This window comes from Asterias rubens, chromosome 5, assembly GCF_902459465.1.
Source record: "Asterias rubens chromosome 5, eAstRub1.3, whole genome shotgun sequence".
In the NCBI taxonomy this organism is placed as follows: domain Eukaryota; kingdom Metazoa; phylum Echinodermata; class Asteroidea; order Forcipulatida; family Asteriidae; genus Asterias; species Asterias rubens.
Genome location: NC_047066.1, coordinates 9831526 through 9847664, shown reverse-complemented (window position 1 = coordinate 9847664; position 16139 = coordinate 9831526). Strand labels below are relative to the sequence as shown.

The 16139-nt window shown below is 37.4% G+C and overlaps 2 protein-coding genes across 3 annotated transcripts; one reads left to right on the top strand and one right to left on the bottom strand.

Moving 5' to 3' along the window:
- The first annotated feature begins 388 nt into the window (after positions 1 to 388).
- Positions 389 to 6048, top strand: LOC117290368 (serine/arginine-rich splicing factor 1A-like). Of its 2 annotated transcripts, XR_004519043.1 has the most exons (5): positions 389 to 826; positions 1606 to 1817; positions 2641 to 2813; positions 3825 to 4158; positions 5697 to 6048. XR_004519043.1 is itself a non-coding variant. In XM_033771727.1 (4 exons), exons 1-4 carry the CDS (start codon positions 600 to 602, stop codon positions 4038 to 4040), a joined length of 828 nt encoding a protein of 275 aa, XP_033627618.1. In that variant the 5' UTR covers positions 389 to 599; the 3' UTR covers positions 4041 to 6048. The 2 variants fall into 2 exon arrangements, 1 of the variants encoding a protein (XP_033627618.1); XM_033771727.1 differs by having other exon boundaries at positions 3825 to 6048.
- A 2711-nt stretch (positions 6049 to 8759) lies between these two features.
- Positions 8760 to 12183, bottom strand: LOC117290504 (glutamyl-tRNA(Gln) amidotransferase subunit C, mitochondrial-like). Its single transcript, XM_033771923.1, has 5 exons — positions 11986 to 12183; positions 10928 to 10978; positions 10358 to 10527; positions 9656 to 9759; positions 8760 to 9114 (listed from the first exon to the last, which is right to left on the bottom strand). Exons 1-5 carry the CDS (start codon positions 12073 to 12075, stop codon positions 9068 to 9070), a joined length of 462 nt encoding a protein of 153 aa, XP_033627814.1. The 5' UTR covers positions 12076 to 12183; the 3' UTR covers positions 8760 to 9067.
- Positions 12184 to 16139: the final 3956 nt, after the last annotated feature.

Sequence of the window (16139 nt, the reverse complement as noted above, 5' to 3'; positions counted from 1 at the left end):
CATTGTAACCTTGAAAAGTTGGGTAATTGAGGGCATTTATATGAGAGGAAAATAATATTAAGTTTCCCATATGCGTCACAACACCGAGCAAAAACTCTAAGCAGTTTGTACTTTTACATAAATTTCTGTTGACTAATTTCTTTTGACTAATTAAACATTCATACCGAGGTCACGCAGGAATACCGATGAATGCTTTGCAGAGAAAATTCAGGATTTGATCTTTAACCTCATTAACGTGCGCGCTACGGATAGATTTGTGACGCTTTCAAGCATCGGATGACCGATTGATTGTGCCTGTTTTGTGCTCCATTATTTTGTTTAGGGGGACGCGATGTGTGCGCATGCCCGTCCCGTACCGTGAATTGCGCATGTGCACAGAGAACTCAAGCATCGCATCATAGAGCACAACAATTTCCTTACTTGCGAACCTCGTGTGTGAATTCATTTTTGACAAAACATTGCTATTTTTAACAGTGAATATCTCCCGTTTTCCCCCTTTTCCTTTCCCTGAACTTGAACCAACTCGTTTCGTGACCGGTTAAAGGGAAACATTTGAGTTCAGATCACTTTTCCGAGGCTCTGTTTTTGTTGTAAAAACGATGGCGTACTACGGCCGAGGTGGTGGTGGTGGTGGCGGAGGCTCATCGCGCGGCCGTGACAGTGGTTGTCCCACAGACGGCCGAATCTACGTCGGTAATCTACCTCCTGATATCCGTGACAAAGACATCGAAGACATCTTCTTCAAGTATGGTAGAATCAACAAAATTGACTTGAAAAACAAGTCTGTTGGACCACCTTTCGCCTTTGTGGAGTTCGAGGATAAAAGGTATACATTTTATGTATTTTATTATTTTAAAACTCGGTCGGTTGGCCTTTAGTTTTATTATTTTGAACCATTCATTTTTTTACCATTATTTTTACTCCTTACTTAATAATAAAAAAGAAGAAGAAGTAAAATCATGGAAAAGTAAATTGGCAAATACACTGCCTCTCTGGCTGTGATTTTTGTTTGTTTTGTATGCTGTGAATTTTGTATTTTCAACGGTAAGCTTACTTAACGACTCAATAATATTGTGAATGTGAAGTAGGCCTATATTAAAAAGTATAGTTACCTAACAAATAACATTTCAGACTAGTGTTACTACATTCTATGATGGTTCATGCAGATGACGTTACCTTTGATTCAGTGGTTATTTTTACACAGTACGATGAATGATGATGTACCAAGGCTCATAGTTTCTAGTAATCTAGAAGTAATGATGATGAACAGTGCTTTATTTAAAATTTATGTAGAATATCTGATGTACACCAACATAAGCCAAATTTGGCCCATCAGCATCGCAGCGCGGGAAATGATCGAGGGCTACTGGCTATATATGCATACGGTTATCGTATCCCACCTTGTTGAGCTGTAAAGAGAGCCATTTACAGCTCATCAATCAAGGTGTGCTAATGGTTATCGCCGCAGCTCTGTAACTTATCGTTAATTTAGTCTAAGCCCTCTTTTCTTTGCAAAAAATAGTTAATGGCCTGACGTTTCGACCCTAGCTGAGTCTTTCTCTATAGAGTCTTTTCTTTATAACAAAAACATATATTTTTCAACAGGGATGCAGAAGATGCTATTTACTACAGAAATGGTTATGATTATGATGGTTATCAACTCCGTGTCGAGTGCCCTCGTAATACTGGCTCCAGGGGCGGCGGCGGCGGGTACAGTGGGGGCGGTGGTGGTGGAGGAGGAGGTGGGGGTGGAGGCGGAGGTGGAAGGAGAGGCGGTCCTCCACCTAGGAGGTCCCATTTCAGGTGTGTCGTGTCAGGTAAGGTATAAGGAAAGCTGTTCAATCATTACTTTCCTAATAGTGATGTTTTGTCATTCCTTTTTTTTTTCTTTTTTCAGCACAGCCAAGAATCTTGAATTGTTGAAATACATTGTGATGACTGAGGTTTTAGCCAGGATTTGGTAGAAGGGTGTCAAAATTTGCATTCAATTTAAAAATGTCTGTTACACTGATTAAAAACAGGGTGTCCAAAAAACACTCAGACACCCCTCTCACTCTGGATAACACTTATGATGACACACGTTTGCAGTTCATACGTTTCAACGCTCGATTTCTGTTTGAATATGCTTGGAAATTTGAATCCTAGACTTTTGTTATGATTCTTTCAGCTTCACAATACAATGTACAAATGACTTTAAAGACCAGGACAAAATTCTGGTCTAGTAAAAATTCTGAGCTGCAAGTTCCGTGTGGTCTCATGGATTTTCAATCCAAATTCGAGCGCTGTATGCTGCCATTCTACATCATTTACAGGTCCAGCAAAAAATCTGATGTATATGCTCTGTGGTCTTGTGGATTTTCAACCCATTGGGGAGCACTGTATATGCTGCCATTCAACATCCTTATACAACATTGTTTTTCTCACCCTCAAAGTTTCAAAATCAAACTAACATAAATGTAGGATTTGAAACTAGAGCAATTAGAGCATACGGATCGAAACGTTGAGTTGAAACCGACAGTTCTTTTCAGAACCACCCCAATTCATTTAGAGATAGTCAATACATGGTGTTACCACAAACCTTTCCATATAACATACATAAATGTCTTCAATGATTGCATGATAAAAATTTGCCTCGCCCAGGACTCCCCTCCACCGGTAGCTGGCAGGACCTGAAAGACCACATGCGTGAAGCTGGTGATGTTTGCTACGCCGACGTTCATCGAGATTGCACCGGTGTAGTAGAGTACGTGAGTGAGGAAGACATGCGCTATGCCGTCAAGACCTTAGATGATTCAAAGTTTCGCTCTCATGAGGTAATATATTTCAGCCACTTTTTGTTTGGACGGAGGTCATCAAGGCCAATATTGTAACACTCGGCCCTAGATTCCACGCAGTTTGGGCGCAGTTTCAAAGAGCTGCTTCAGCTCAAAAAGTAGCTAAGAATAGCGTGATTTTGCTTAAAAGATTGTATCCTTACCAGTAAAAACACCATGTCACATCTGTGTGTGGTATCCTGCTCGTTTTTGATAATTAGCTATATTTATTAGCTATATTTGTAATCTGCTTAAACAGCTCTTTGAAATTGGGCCATTTACTAGTAGTAGCGGCAGTGCATATTCAAATCAACTTCATGGCATCAAGTGGGTTGTTTGACTAAATGTCAGCCCACAATTTTGCTGAGTTTCTGTTGTTGGGAAAGTCATCTAAATTTTTTTTTACTGGTACTCAACCGAGTACAAAAAGTCCTACCTCCCTTGGTGGTTTACTGGTTCTTCAGCAACCAAACTGTTGGATTCTGATAATGATCTATGGTATGCCTGACACTGATCCCAGTGCAGTCCTTATCAACATCATGTACATGTAGGTAGATTTTAATAGTAAATTAGTAGTCTGAAAAGACTTTTCTATAACTATTGTCGACAGGGTTGTAGCTAGACCAATTTTAGTGGTTGGCAATAAATCAAGATTTGTTAGAAGGGCAAGGGGATCAAAAAAAGTATTCTTACATGTAATTAATAATTACATGTAAGAATAAAAAAAATTATGGAGCCATTATTGCTGAAGTGGGGCCAGGTTCCCAAACTGTTTGTGATATGGGGCCATGCAATAAGTTGAATGGCCTTTGGATTGTGTTCTTTCTCACTCCTCATCATTAGCTCTGTCTCAGATCAATGCAAAATTGACAATATTTGAAATCTGTGCTGGGCAGCATAATGTATTTTTCTCAGAGTGCTGGGCAAAAATTGTGAGTCCTGGGCAGGCCCGCCCAGCACCGCCCACCGTGGCTCCAACACTGATTGTCGAATGTGTTGTTTTTACTCCAGGGTGATCAATCGTACATCCGTGTTAAGGCCGACTACAGCCGCTCCAGTCGTTCCCGAAGTCGCTCTCCCATCAGCAAGCGACACTACAGCCCGAAGCGAAGTCCTCGACGCTCCCACAGTCCAAAGCGTCACTACAAGCGTTCATACTCTAGGTCCCGATCTCGCAGTCCCAGTCGCTCCAAAGGGCACTCCCACAGTCGCTCACACTCTCGCTAAAGTGAGGGACGACTGTGGGCCGGGAATGTCAGGCTGAGCATAGATTTAGCTTATAATGGAGTGGAAGACTTATCTTCACTCTTTCCTTCGCAATTTGCGAAACAACTGGGAAACCAAGGTTGGTTTGACAAAATAAGTTTTTTGAAGAAAACCAAGAACTTTACCACATGTAGAACATTAACCTAGAAGTTTAGAGTATGAGTGCTTACAATAATGCTTATAGATGAAGTCTGAAAAATACAAGGCATCCAATTGTCTGCTGTACCCTGGCTATTGTGCACAATTTTCTCTTACTTAGAAAATATATTACGTTGTTGAAGAAATCAGCAGAACTGTGTACGTAAACATTTGCGCAAACTTTCCATAAAAGACTTACAGTTGCCCCTCAAGTAGTTGCCATTTTATTATGCTGTAGTGTTTGACTTGACTTTTCAAGATATGCCTTTTTTCATTTTATTTGATATTTCTTTGATTTGTTACACCCCATGGTCATCACTTATTGTTTTTTTTCACAAAGTTTTTTGTACAATGCATAAGTAAGAATAAATTAATATGGTTGCTGAAAACGTTTTTAAAATATTCCTTCAATATTCTTATAAAAATGGTTTGTTAAATGTGCCAACATGTAGAAGCTAACTCACTAGACAATAATCACGCACCATCTGTTTTGAGAAGTATCTTGTAGACATTTTTAGTTTATGAATAGTTATTCTCATCATGTCAAAGAGGGACCAGTCATTTATCTCAAATTGGTTTGGCTTAAAAAGATTCACTGCTCCTGGTTCCAGGTTGGGTTGTAAACTTGAGAAAACTGGTTTACATTGCGTTTTAAACATGTGTGGTTTTTGGCATATTTTCTAGCTGATATTTTACCATAATATTTTGTAAGCTTGAGTTGATTTTTGTTTTTTTATTGGTTGGTGTTGGAAATTGTCAAAAAGAATACAGAATTGATAACTTCCCTGTGTGTTTAGTAAAAATGTTGATAATCTGATAATTTTAATAACAGCTGTAAAAATGCATGGGCTGCTTTTGATGAAGTGGTTTAGAGTGGTAATTTAGGAACACAATAATAAAACTGCAGGTAAAGGACTTTCTTATGTGCACGAGTATTGAAACAAGAAATATTAAACAATTCCATTTCAATTATGTTTTGCATTAACCACCTGAAGAATCTCTTAACCGTATTGGGCAGGAAAATCAGCAAATCCCATTGATTTTGTTTAGTAAATATCTGCACATGTATCTAATGACCACACGTTGATTGCATAAACAGTGCCTTAACCAGCTTTGGGGGATTTCACAAAGAGTTAAAACTAGCCTTAAGTTTTTAATATCTCCTAGGACTAGTCCCAAGTCAGGCCTAACTCACTGTGAAATCGACCCCAAGGGTTGTTTACCAAGGGGGTCATTTCTCGCTGTAAACAAAAACAAAACTCCATATGGGAACTCACTCAAAGTGTTCGACTCTGATTATGATGATATGTCCATGAGAAAATGTCAAAAATCTGCTATGAGGATTTGGTAATAATCATCATAAGCTGCATGCACTTTTAGATATGGTGTGTTTTTATTGTAAATATTCTGACAAACAATTGATCTCCAGTTAAGATATTTAGTGTATCTAACATCTTGTATTTTTTTCAATATTCTCAGTGTCGTAAGGATGGACATTCACAAATTGGGATTTCTTAGGATTATCGTTGGAATTCAAGGAGTCCACGAAACGGATTCTTAAGGATTTTTGTTGTCATGACGGGATCAGGAAAAGATGGCTCAGAAAAAAAAATGGAGCACCCAAATTTAGGATGAGGGATCCTACGGAGGGATTTTCGGATCAGGATGAAAGGATCATGGATTTGGATCAGGATTTGGATCAGGAACACAGGATTCCGGATTTGGATCAAAGGATTTGGATCAATGGATTAGGATCAAAAAGCGTTTTGGACGAATCGTGGATGGATTTGATGGTATGATTGAAATAAATGTTTGTTGTGCATTGTTTGAATTATGTTTGAATTATTTTTTATTTGTTACCATTATTTTTATTATTATATCACTATTTAAAAATGTGTTCTCTTTTTTGGGGGTGGGGGGTGGGGGTGGGTGCTTGAAATTCATTTCTTAATGGGCTACTTGTACACTTTTTCTTAAATGGGACTAATTTGAATATTTGGGGCTGTGAGAAAAAACTTCCGTTTTGTTTTGTTTAAAGAACTGTGTTTGTATTTTATCCATCTATTTAGGAGACGCTGTATCTAAAAAAGTAAATAAATATCACCAGAAAATCTTTTCTATTATTCAAAAGTGCACACAAGATTTTGGTGTACATGTATGTGGGATATGTTCTCTTAGACCTACTTTATTACAATTTTTAGATTGCAGTGGGGTACGTGTATAATGCATTGACTAGCATGTCTCTTTCTGTTTGGTGATGTATGTCTTGTGATTTTTCAACTTCATGGTGTAACTGACAATTTACTTTAATTCCAATATTGTTTTTAGTTCAATGCGGTAATTTTTATTGTTAATAACATGTACTCTTGTTCTTTAATTCAAGTCTCACTGCTTTTTTGTTTTTTCTTTTTAAAGTGACTTATCCGAAAATATATTGAACGATTGATGCTATCCCATTATTGAGAGATAGTTGGGTCCAATACTTGGTTCTTGTACGGGCTTGTACGTTCTTGTATCTCATTGCTAAAAGGCCCTTCCAACTTTTATAAGTGCAATGTAGTACTATTATGAGGGAAATCTACATTTTTACGGGGAAGAATCAAGGGGCAATCAAGGCAGTTACCAGAGATGCGAAGGAAATTGATAGATTTTCCTTACTAAATTTCTTAAATAAGCTACATAACCGACTTGGTTTCCAACCTTTGGTCCAGAGGTTCTTGGATGCCTCCACTTAGTTTTGGTGCAATATCTCGTTTTGATTTGTCACAATTTTCCCATAAGCGGGCGCTATCATTTTCCACCAACTTTTCTTACAACACGAACCACAATTAGCCCACCTTGTTGAGCTGTTAATGGCTCCGCTTTTAACATCGGTCTCATCACTGTCGCCATTACAATGGCGACAGTGATGAGACCGATGTTAAAAGCGGAGCCATTAATAGCTCAACAAGGTGGGCTAGAACCACAATATGTATGACCAGGTTTTTGTTGTAAGAATGGATTGTTGATGATGGCGCCCTCACATGGGGGAAGATGTGACAAATCAAAACAAGGTCTTGCACCAAGACTGTCCATTCTGTTAACTCCTGATACCCATATGTGGGTTTGCCTCTTCCCCATGCAGCTTGTAGGCGTACATGTACATTTGTAGGTAGCCAAGTGAATTAACCCAACTTTCCCAACTTCTCTTTCAAGGTTTAACCGAGAGCCAGTTTCAATCAATTGGAGGGAAAAGGACACAATCTTTATTTTGGAATCACTGGATTTTACTGAACTCTGGATCAGATCTCCATTGGGAAAACAAATTTAAAGGAGGAGTCCTGCCCACCATGGATAAATGTAATTTAGAAGTTTTGGGATATATTTTTTATTTTTACCTTTCGCTGATCTGAAGATGGCTAAATTTTGGATCCTTTCACGCCTCAAGGCCTTTGAGAGTTCCTGAGAGGCGGGGCTTAATATAAGTCATGATGTCATGTCTTATCGGTGTTGTACATGTAGGACTCGGATCGGAGTGTTTTTTTCAAGGACTCGGGACTTTGACCCCAAGGACTTGGACCCCAAGGACTTGGACCCCAAGAACTTGGACCCCAAGGACTTGGACCCCAAGGACTTGGACCCCAAGGACTTGGACCCCCAAGGACTTGGACCCCAAGAACTTGACAACAACACTAGTCTTAACCATTCCACGGCACTCTTCCCTGGTGAATAGAAGCTGAAGTCCAACTTGCAGCCTCTCCCCTGGAGACAAAAAGCTGACGCTTCACTTGTTGGAGATACTTAAATCATTTCGGGAAGTTCGTATTCTCTGGGGAGCTTCTCTAGGAATGTCGATCAGGATCAAGATAATCATTTTTGAACTTGTGGCTGTTTCTTTGGATTTAAGATTTTGAAATATTCAGAAGAGTACATTTGGAAATGAAAGGGGTTTTAAAGCAGCAGTGGGGTAACTTGACATTTTTATTTCGGAGGGGGGGGGGGTCAAGTGGGGCAAACACATAGTTTGGAGGGCTATTGATGTATAAAATCTTTCACTTGTGCACTTTTTCAATCTCATTTGAAGGAGAGGGTTCTTAGTAGGCGTAAGGGGGGGGGGGACTCGAAAAGGAAAATACTAACGGCACAAACTGCACTTTTTAAAAGTTTTGATATTATCACTTTTCATTTATTTTAATATAATATCAACAAATGTACAAAGTGTATGTATGGTTCCCCTTTGTCTCTGACAGGAGTAACAAATACTGTACTTGTCTCATAAAAAGTTCAGCTGCATACATGTATCTGAACTTGTTGAAACAAGTTCGGTATTTATTACTATTGAAGGAAAGCTTGTTTTGCAGTAATCCATCAAAGTGTGTGATTCCTGAAATTTCAACCGCAAACAGGTAGGGAAATCTGCTTCTGAGTTTAAAGACACTGGGCACTATTGGTAAATACCAAAAATAATTGCTATTTTTGCTAGCATAAAAACTTACTTGGTGAAAAGCAATGAGAGCTGTTAATAGTACAAAACATTGTGAGAAACGGCTTCCTCTGAAGTAACGTAGTTTTTGAGGAAGAAGTACCTTTCCACTAAAATATTTGAGTTTGATTTTGAGACCTCAGAATTCGATTTTGACATGTTAGAAGTCCCGAAGTCAAGCCTCTGAAAGCACACAACTTAGTGTGACAAGGGTGTATTTTCTATTATCTGTATTATTTTATGCATATGTTGAAGTACACCAAGTGACAATAACTGGTCATTGACAATTGCCAAAGGTGTCTAGTGTCTTTAAGCAGTTAGCATTTTAAAAGGAGTTTTCATTTTTCTGAATCGAATGTCATGATCCTTCCTGATCAGCCTCAAGGAGTTAGTCACCAAAGCTTGCCACAGATTTTGAAGGTAATGGGATATTCCCTGAAATAAAAGCAGAATGCAATTAATTAAGTTTCAATAATGTTAAGACCTTAACTAACTAAGGACAACATAACTTGGATAAAACAAACCACTGTTGGGCTTGGAATTTCATCTTCTTGAAGGCAACGCCATTGGAAAGTCTTCAAAGCAGGGATGAGAAATTTTAGACTTTTATCTGAATCCGGATTGTTAGCCCGGTGACGAAAATGAACCTTTATTTTGTCCACATAAAACAAATCCTGCTCTAGTCTTTGATCTACATGTACATGTACTTTCAGAGCCGAGGACACGGTTCATAAAAATATCTGTAAAATCTAAACGGTTTAGCCACAGGGCTTACTATAAGGTGGGGAAGCCATAATTTCAATATACCTTCCCTAATTGTGATCCTGGTTTCTGAATATTCCTTGTCGGGCAATGGCTCTCATCCCTGTACAAGTCATTGGGAATGTTTTGAGGGGTTCAAGACGAAGGCTATAGAGAGGTCATGGCTTAATTTCTGGCCAGAATGATTAACTTTGGAAAAGAAAAGTACACCTACCGGGCGGTGCCACAAAGGATTCCTCGCAAGTCTTGGCGGCATTTCTCAGAACTTCCTCTGCACAGTTTCCCTCTGTGACGTCATCGTCTCTTAAATACAGCATTCTTATAAGGAAGAGAAAGCAGTAGACTGAAAGTGTTTAATTAGTTCTTTGTCCATACTAAAAGGTGCAAATCTGCAATATTTGAAGAGTTCTCAGATCTATTACAAGTCTCGATTAATAACATGCTCATGTATTTGTGAATTGAATAAATATTGACTGCAGGAAACATGAAAAGTATTGTTGGCTTTTTTCTTGATGTGCATGTACATGCTACGTGTACGATTATTTGATGTGTTCTCTTTAAAGAGGTTTTCAATGCCAAATCCAGTACCTCCAGCAGGAAATCTTGGTAGGCAATAAACAAACAACCCTAATATAATACACATATGGTTTGGGGGTGAGGTCACTTGAGCATGTCTATTCCCTCTTTGGGATTGTGAGTGACCAAAATATGTTCTTCTGGTCACTCATTGGCCTGAGGGGTTGGAGTGTGCACTGGTGATGGAATTATGCCAGTCCATGTTTTTTTTTAACACGCCTCTATCTAAATAATATGATCGGTCGTATTATTACATTGGGAAAACATTTTATATGTACTTAATGGCCTATATAAGTCTCCAAATTTAGAAACAATTTTTAAAAGCCACAGCGGCAACTACCTGTCTTCCAGCACGGAGTCCATGGGTTCAACCCCAGTTGTGTCGACTGTACGGATTTGATCCGCTAATCTGATGGCCTCTGATAATTGTTGTATTCCTGCTGTATTGTTGAAATTCACCAGGGCAAGTCTCTCTAGTTGTTGTATTGTCTTCTCATCGACAATTGTCTCCTTTAGAAACAAAAAAGTACTTGTTGGTTTTCGGGAAAGTATGATAATTTTCTTCATTTTTCAAGATATAGCCATAGTCTAGAGCATACATGTATAACCAATCGTCAAGTTCAGTGAAAAAAATGTTATGTATAGGATTTGTGTGCATGTTCGAACAGGGTATGAAAACCAATTCACTGGTCTACAAAACTGCAGGGCTTGTACCCCAATAATTTGATCGGACCGCAACATTTATTTTTACAAGTGTGAATCTCAATGAGACAGAACTTTCTACAGAGTGTAAAATGTAAACTGTTTTAAACAAATTTGGTAGACTGGGACCGGTAGTCAAGTGTTACATTCTAGCCTTGCTCTAGACGGTTAAGTTAGCCACTGTTGTATGTGTAGTACATACACGTACCTCTGGCAAATCACTCGGGTCGATTCTTGTCGGCAGTGGCTTTGGAGGTATCTGATGACGAAATAAAGAAAACATCTGAATTTTACACGAAAGATTTATTAACAATGACAACTTTTTAAATGTCAGATAAAAACACAATGACACATTGCTGATGATTATGTCATGGAACAGCTTTAGAACAACAACTATTGAATATAATGTCTTTATTGTTAATTAAAATTCGAACAGTAAAAGTGCAAAATTAAACAATTTTTTATTAGAATAGTGTTGTAGAGTTCAGATGACAGATGTAATCAATCAATAAAAACAAATTGAATGATAAACAATGTGGTAAAAATTAAATACTGTATGTATGCCAAGTTGCCAACATTCAAAATTTACATAACTCATTGCCACTTTCTATAAAAAAAGGCATTTTTATATTAACTTGTTAAATGATTGTTGGAATTTATTTCCCATGAAGATGTGGTAGGTAGTAATATAAAAATGCTTGTAATAGGTATTGACCTTAAAAAACAATAAAATGTCCTTTTAAGTTAAGTCTCATTATCAGTATATTGAACCGGAACTCCCTTGAGCACCAATGAAATGTTGTTTTGCATTGTGTTGCATTGTCAATGCACCATAGACCCAGAAATGTCTTATTTCCATGAATTTGACACCGTATTGTTGTGGACATGATGGAGGTAGGTTCAAAATATGTGCGTGTTTCTCTAGCTAGGTTAAATATGTCAACCTTTCTCATCTGATCTGTAAATAAAAGGTCAGACATTTAATAATATTGACCAGCCAGATACTTGCAATAAAATTCATTAAAAAAAGGATGAATTGAATATGTAGCTTTGGAATTGGAGGAAGGAAAAAGGGCTGTCGTAATTGGAGTTTATTAGGCACTAGGTAAGCATTTATAATGTAACGAGTTCTTCTTGTAAGTTCTACTTCTTCTAGCATGGAGGTAGAAAACGACATTTACATTTTCAATTCAGCTCTGCAAAAATGTCATGAGAACAAACATTGTATAGGGCGCCCTCAGTGTTGAATATTTACGAAACCTATACCTTGGAATTTAGACGGTTATTAGAAGAACAAAGCCTGCGAATCTCTACATTGCACATTGCAGACCGCAATCGCAGTATCTTCCGCAACATCCTGGCTTACTTTATGGAGCTTTTAGCTCTTTTAAAAAGCACAAATTGTTCAATAATGTTAACCGTCCGTGAATCGCACAGAGTCACGGGCACTCCATGGGCGCTGCCATTTTGTTTTGAGCTTTTTTACATGTTAGAAAAAATCAATCCGCCACTGACCTTTTTGGCCATCCTTTTTGGTACAACGAACATCATGGCCAGTATTAGTTCCTTATTTTTGTTCAGATCGTGTTATTCATGAAAGGATACTTTTACCAATGCTGCCTTTTTAAAATTAAGTTTTAATTTGCTAAATAACGAACATTATGTGGTACTATGTTGAAAGGCGGATGTCTATAAAATAGTGAATGTTGTCTGTTTCCGGTGTAAATAGCAGACGACACAATTTTGTCAGTGGAGGCTAAAGGCAAACTTTTTGTCAAATCGTCCTATAGTTAACCACAAAATATCAGGTGATTATTACCGTTTACATAACTTAAGGATATTACTGGCTCAAGTCTGGTGTTTGTCAACTTCTGCAAATCAACTTTTGACTGCTCGATCTTACTTCTTTGCCACTTCAAAACAAAGTCAGCAGGAGTGAGTGGAGATCAAGCGAGAGTTTAGCAGATTCCAGAGTAGAGAAGTGATTTAGAATCAGTGACAATGGAAAGCATTGGGAAAGACTGCCAAAACCTGAAGAACGAATATGATGCTTGCTTCAATACGTGGTTTAGTGATAAGTTCTTGAAGGGCAACTACAATGATGCATGTGCAGACATCTTCAAAAGGTACCAAGCATGTGTGAAAGTGAGTATTTTCTTTTTACTCCAAAATTATAGTTTTTAAAACTTAAAAAAAAGAGGGAGCATTTCTCTCCGGTAAACTAAAACCCTAAATTTCGTTTTTAAATCTTGTTCCTCCTCACTCAGTCCAGGTATATTTGGTTCATTATATTTGCCCAAAAAGTGTCAAATTGTTAATTCTCATAATCCATTTTGTAGTTTAAACTGCAAACTTGCCTTCTATTCTAGGAAAATGTTTACGACCTCGCCACCAATTTCTGGATGTTTTTTTCTTGATAAGTGGAATCGGAGCTAGTTTAGGGTGGATAAATTGGTGGAGAGGTGCAGAACCTCTTTTTGCTCATATGAAAACTTACAGTTCTTGCAATAAAAAGTGCTCGTATTTTTAAAATTGTAAATCTGAATTTGTCAACAGAATGCCATAAAGGACAAAGGAATCAACCTGGACGAGCTGGAGCGACCGGTCTTAGATACACCCTTGGAGAAAATACCACCAACTGGAAGTGGGACATCACTATAAAAGGACATTGAAAAGAAGTCTCATCAGCAAAATGAAGTGGCAGCTTGATTATAATAGGATGAAAGAAAAAAGAACCATGGCTTTACCTCAAATGCAGGATTTTTGGAAATCAAATCTTGCAACATTGGCCAAATATTTAAGGTTACGGTGTTCCAGCTTTGCAGCAGACTGAGGGCAAGGAGACCTGCTTGGTAGTAGCAGCTTTGGTCAATCACAGCATAAACATTGTTTTGTATTGAATGTATTCCAGATGAGATTCATGTTGGATTTAAATTTCTAATGCACATTTAATTATTGACATTTCTAACGAACGAGGTACATGTACAAATATTGGTCAGATAAATAGTTGGTCAGACATGTACGTACGGCAAGTTTGCCAAAACACAAAACAAAACAGGGTTCTACCCATGCACAAACTAGGGTATCAGGCCAATATGCCTATACGTGCCAATACCAAAAACATCAAGAGAAAACAAAAATAATGTTTTTGGAATGTTTTCCACTTAAGTGTCTGTTTATCTTGGTTTTAAAAGCCCTTCTGTAAAATACAATTTGTTTGTAAAATACTTCGTTTCAAATAAGCTTGCTTCGGCCAAAACTTCAAAAATGTGGGTTTAGAATGCAACCCATTTTACAAAATAAACCTGGGGAGATCCCTATGGTTTATTACAACATCCACTGTTTCATACTACAACAAATTCTATGCATGTTAAAAAACACTGGTGCTTTCATTGTATTTCGTCAGTAGTGGATGCAATGGTAGCATTGAGTGGATAAAAGTAACGTAGTGTCAAGATTTATTGACAGTTTTTTATTTGAGTGACAATAATATTCTATAAACCTACAGGTGTATGAATAATTGAAATAATTTAAAATTGAGTGCAGTTTACTAACAAGCTTGCAATGTACATTTAAATGTAGATTATTTGGAAACTTGGATATATTTTTGTATTTAAGAATTTTAAACGAAATTATGTGATGTGTTAAGTAGAGTGAAATGCATAGATGTTTCATCCAAACCTATTCCTTTAATACTTTGTCCAAGTTAAGAATGTCTTACATTAGTATACATATATTGACTGGCAATGAGGTAACTAGTGTATGTCTATTCCCCAGAGGGACCCGTAGTTGCTGTTCACGTCAAAAGAGGCGCTATTCCCGCAAGACATTTATAAATTCACCCCACGTGACCGTGTTTCAGCCAACCAGAATACAGAACAAGCAAGAGGTGTGTTATAATTCATTTTTTGTTTTGTTTTTACATGTTTGCACAATGTGTACAGTTTAAAGGCAAAGTAGGCTATCTTTTGGTTTTCCAAAATGTTCCATTGTTTTATATTTAGATATAAATACAAAATACCACCTCTCTGTAGTTTTAGTTCAAAAGGTGGAGGGTATGTCCATGCATGAAGAATTTAAATCCAAAATTGAAATACACAATCTGTATGCTTCGTTTTTAAAAGGGCAAGGACAACAAGGCATTTTCTACTTGGTAAAGGGCACACAAGGAAATTGTAAATTTCGCCTTTGTTGTCTTGAACTATCATCCCTACATCTCATGCATGAAATTAAAAAAAATCCAACTAATTTTTGGAATTATTGATATTACTATTTTTAGTTTTTTTTTTTAATGTCCTCAACCAGTTGGTGCACTGATTAGATCCTTGCAACTGCTGTCATCACTGCTATACAACTTTACAGATAACTGCCAAGCAAAAATAAGCAGGAAACCGGCTACATATGACATGGTATTTCGGCTGGTATTCTTTCTCTGATAACTAAACATAACTTTTTGTAGTGTAAGTTCTATGAAATTGGGCTCAGATGTTCTTTTGTCTTGCTTTCCCTAAATTATTACCTTTGACCCACACTAAAAAGGTGCATATAAAAAAAAACTGACAAATTACCCAATTAAGAGGTGTTTGCAATAAGTATGCAACCTCACAATTTTGTTAAATTTGGTTTACCTATGTGCATAAGCACTGTTTACCAAGTGCTTTCCTGAGTTTTGTGGACAAAAAATCCTTCATACGTTAATACATACATGGATGCGATTCAAACCTAAAGACCCTTGCAATTCTAGAGCAGTGTCATCAAGACCACCGTGATTGCCCGAGAAGCTAGGGGCAGTTTTAATCCTATATCTTAACTAGTTGGTTAAGTCAGAGGAAATAATTCCAGTCACAAAAATATCTAGGGAAAGCAGGCACAGAGAGCATCTTTCAATTTAAATCTTTATGTTTGATAAATTTTCTTAATGAGTGATTTTAAAACAATAAAACACCGGTCAGTAATTTTTAAAGATACTTTTTATTTTGCATCATTAAAGGTCTGACTCTGATTATCCTGGTAACTAGTGAACACTATTTCTTCATGGTAGTACATGTACTACTATGAGCTTAAAAAATTAAATCAAAAGGTGTTGTTAAATTACATAGTTAAGAACCAACCCCCCTTTCTCCTGTGTAAGAGCTCAATTTCGTGAAGCATTTGAAGCCATTTTCAGCTATTGCAGCCAACCCAATGTGCATTTTAGTCTAGCAATTCTCTTAATACACTCTCCTGCCACACCCCCATTGATGTAACTTTTGTTCTTTTTTATGAGCCTCTATTTTATTCATTCATTTCAGATTTAAAGGCAGTGGACACTATTGGTTATTGTCAAAGACCAGTCTTTTCACTTGGTGTATCTCAACATGTGCATGAAATAACAAACCTGTGAAAATTTGAGCTCAATTGGTCGTCGAAGTTGCGAGATA

Coding starts and splice junctions, on each gene's coding strand:
- LOC117290368 (XM_033771727.1), top strand. CDS start 600: ATGGCGTACTACGGCCGAGGTGGTGGTGGTGGTGGCGGAGGCTCATCG. Junction 827..1,605: donor GTGGAGTTCGAGGATAAAAG/GTATACATTTTA, acceptor ATTTTTCAACAG/GGATGCAGAAGATGCTATTT. Junction 1,818..2,640: donor TTTCAGGTGTGTCGTGTCAG/GTAAGGTATAAG, acceptor TGCCTCGCCCAG/GACTCCCCTCCACCGGTAGC.
- LOC117290504 (XM_033771923.1), bottom strand. CDS start 12,075: ATGTTGCGGAAGATACTGCGATTGCGGTCTGCAATGTGCAATGTAGAG. Junction 10,979..11,985: donor ATAACCGTCTAAATTCCAAG/GTATAGGTTTCG, acceptor TTTCGTCATCAG/ATACCTCCAAAGCCACTGCC. Junction 9,115..9,655: donor ATCCTTTGTGGCACCGCCCG/GTAGGTGTACTT, acceptor CTTTTATTTCAG/GGAATATCCCATTACCTTCA.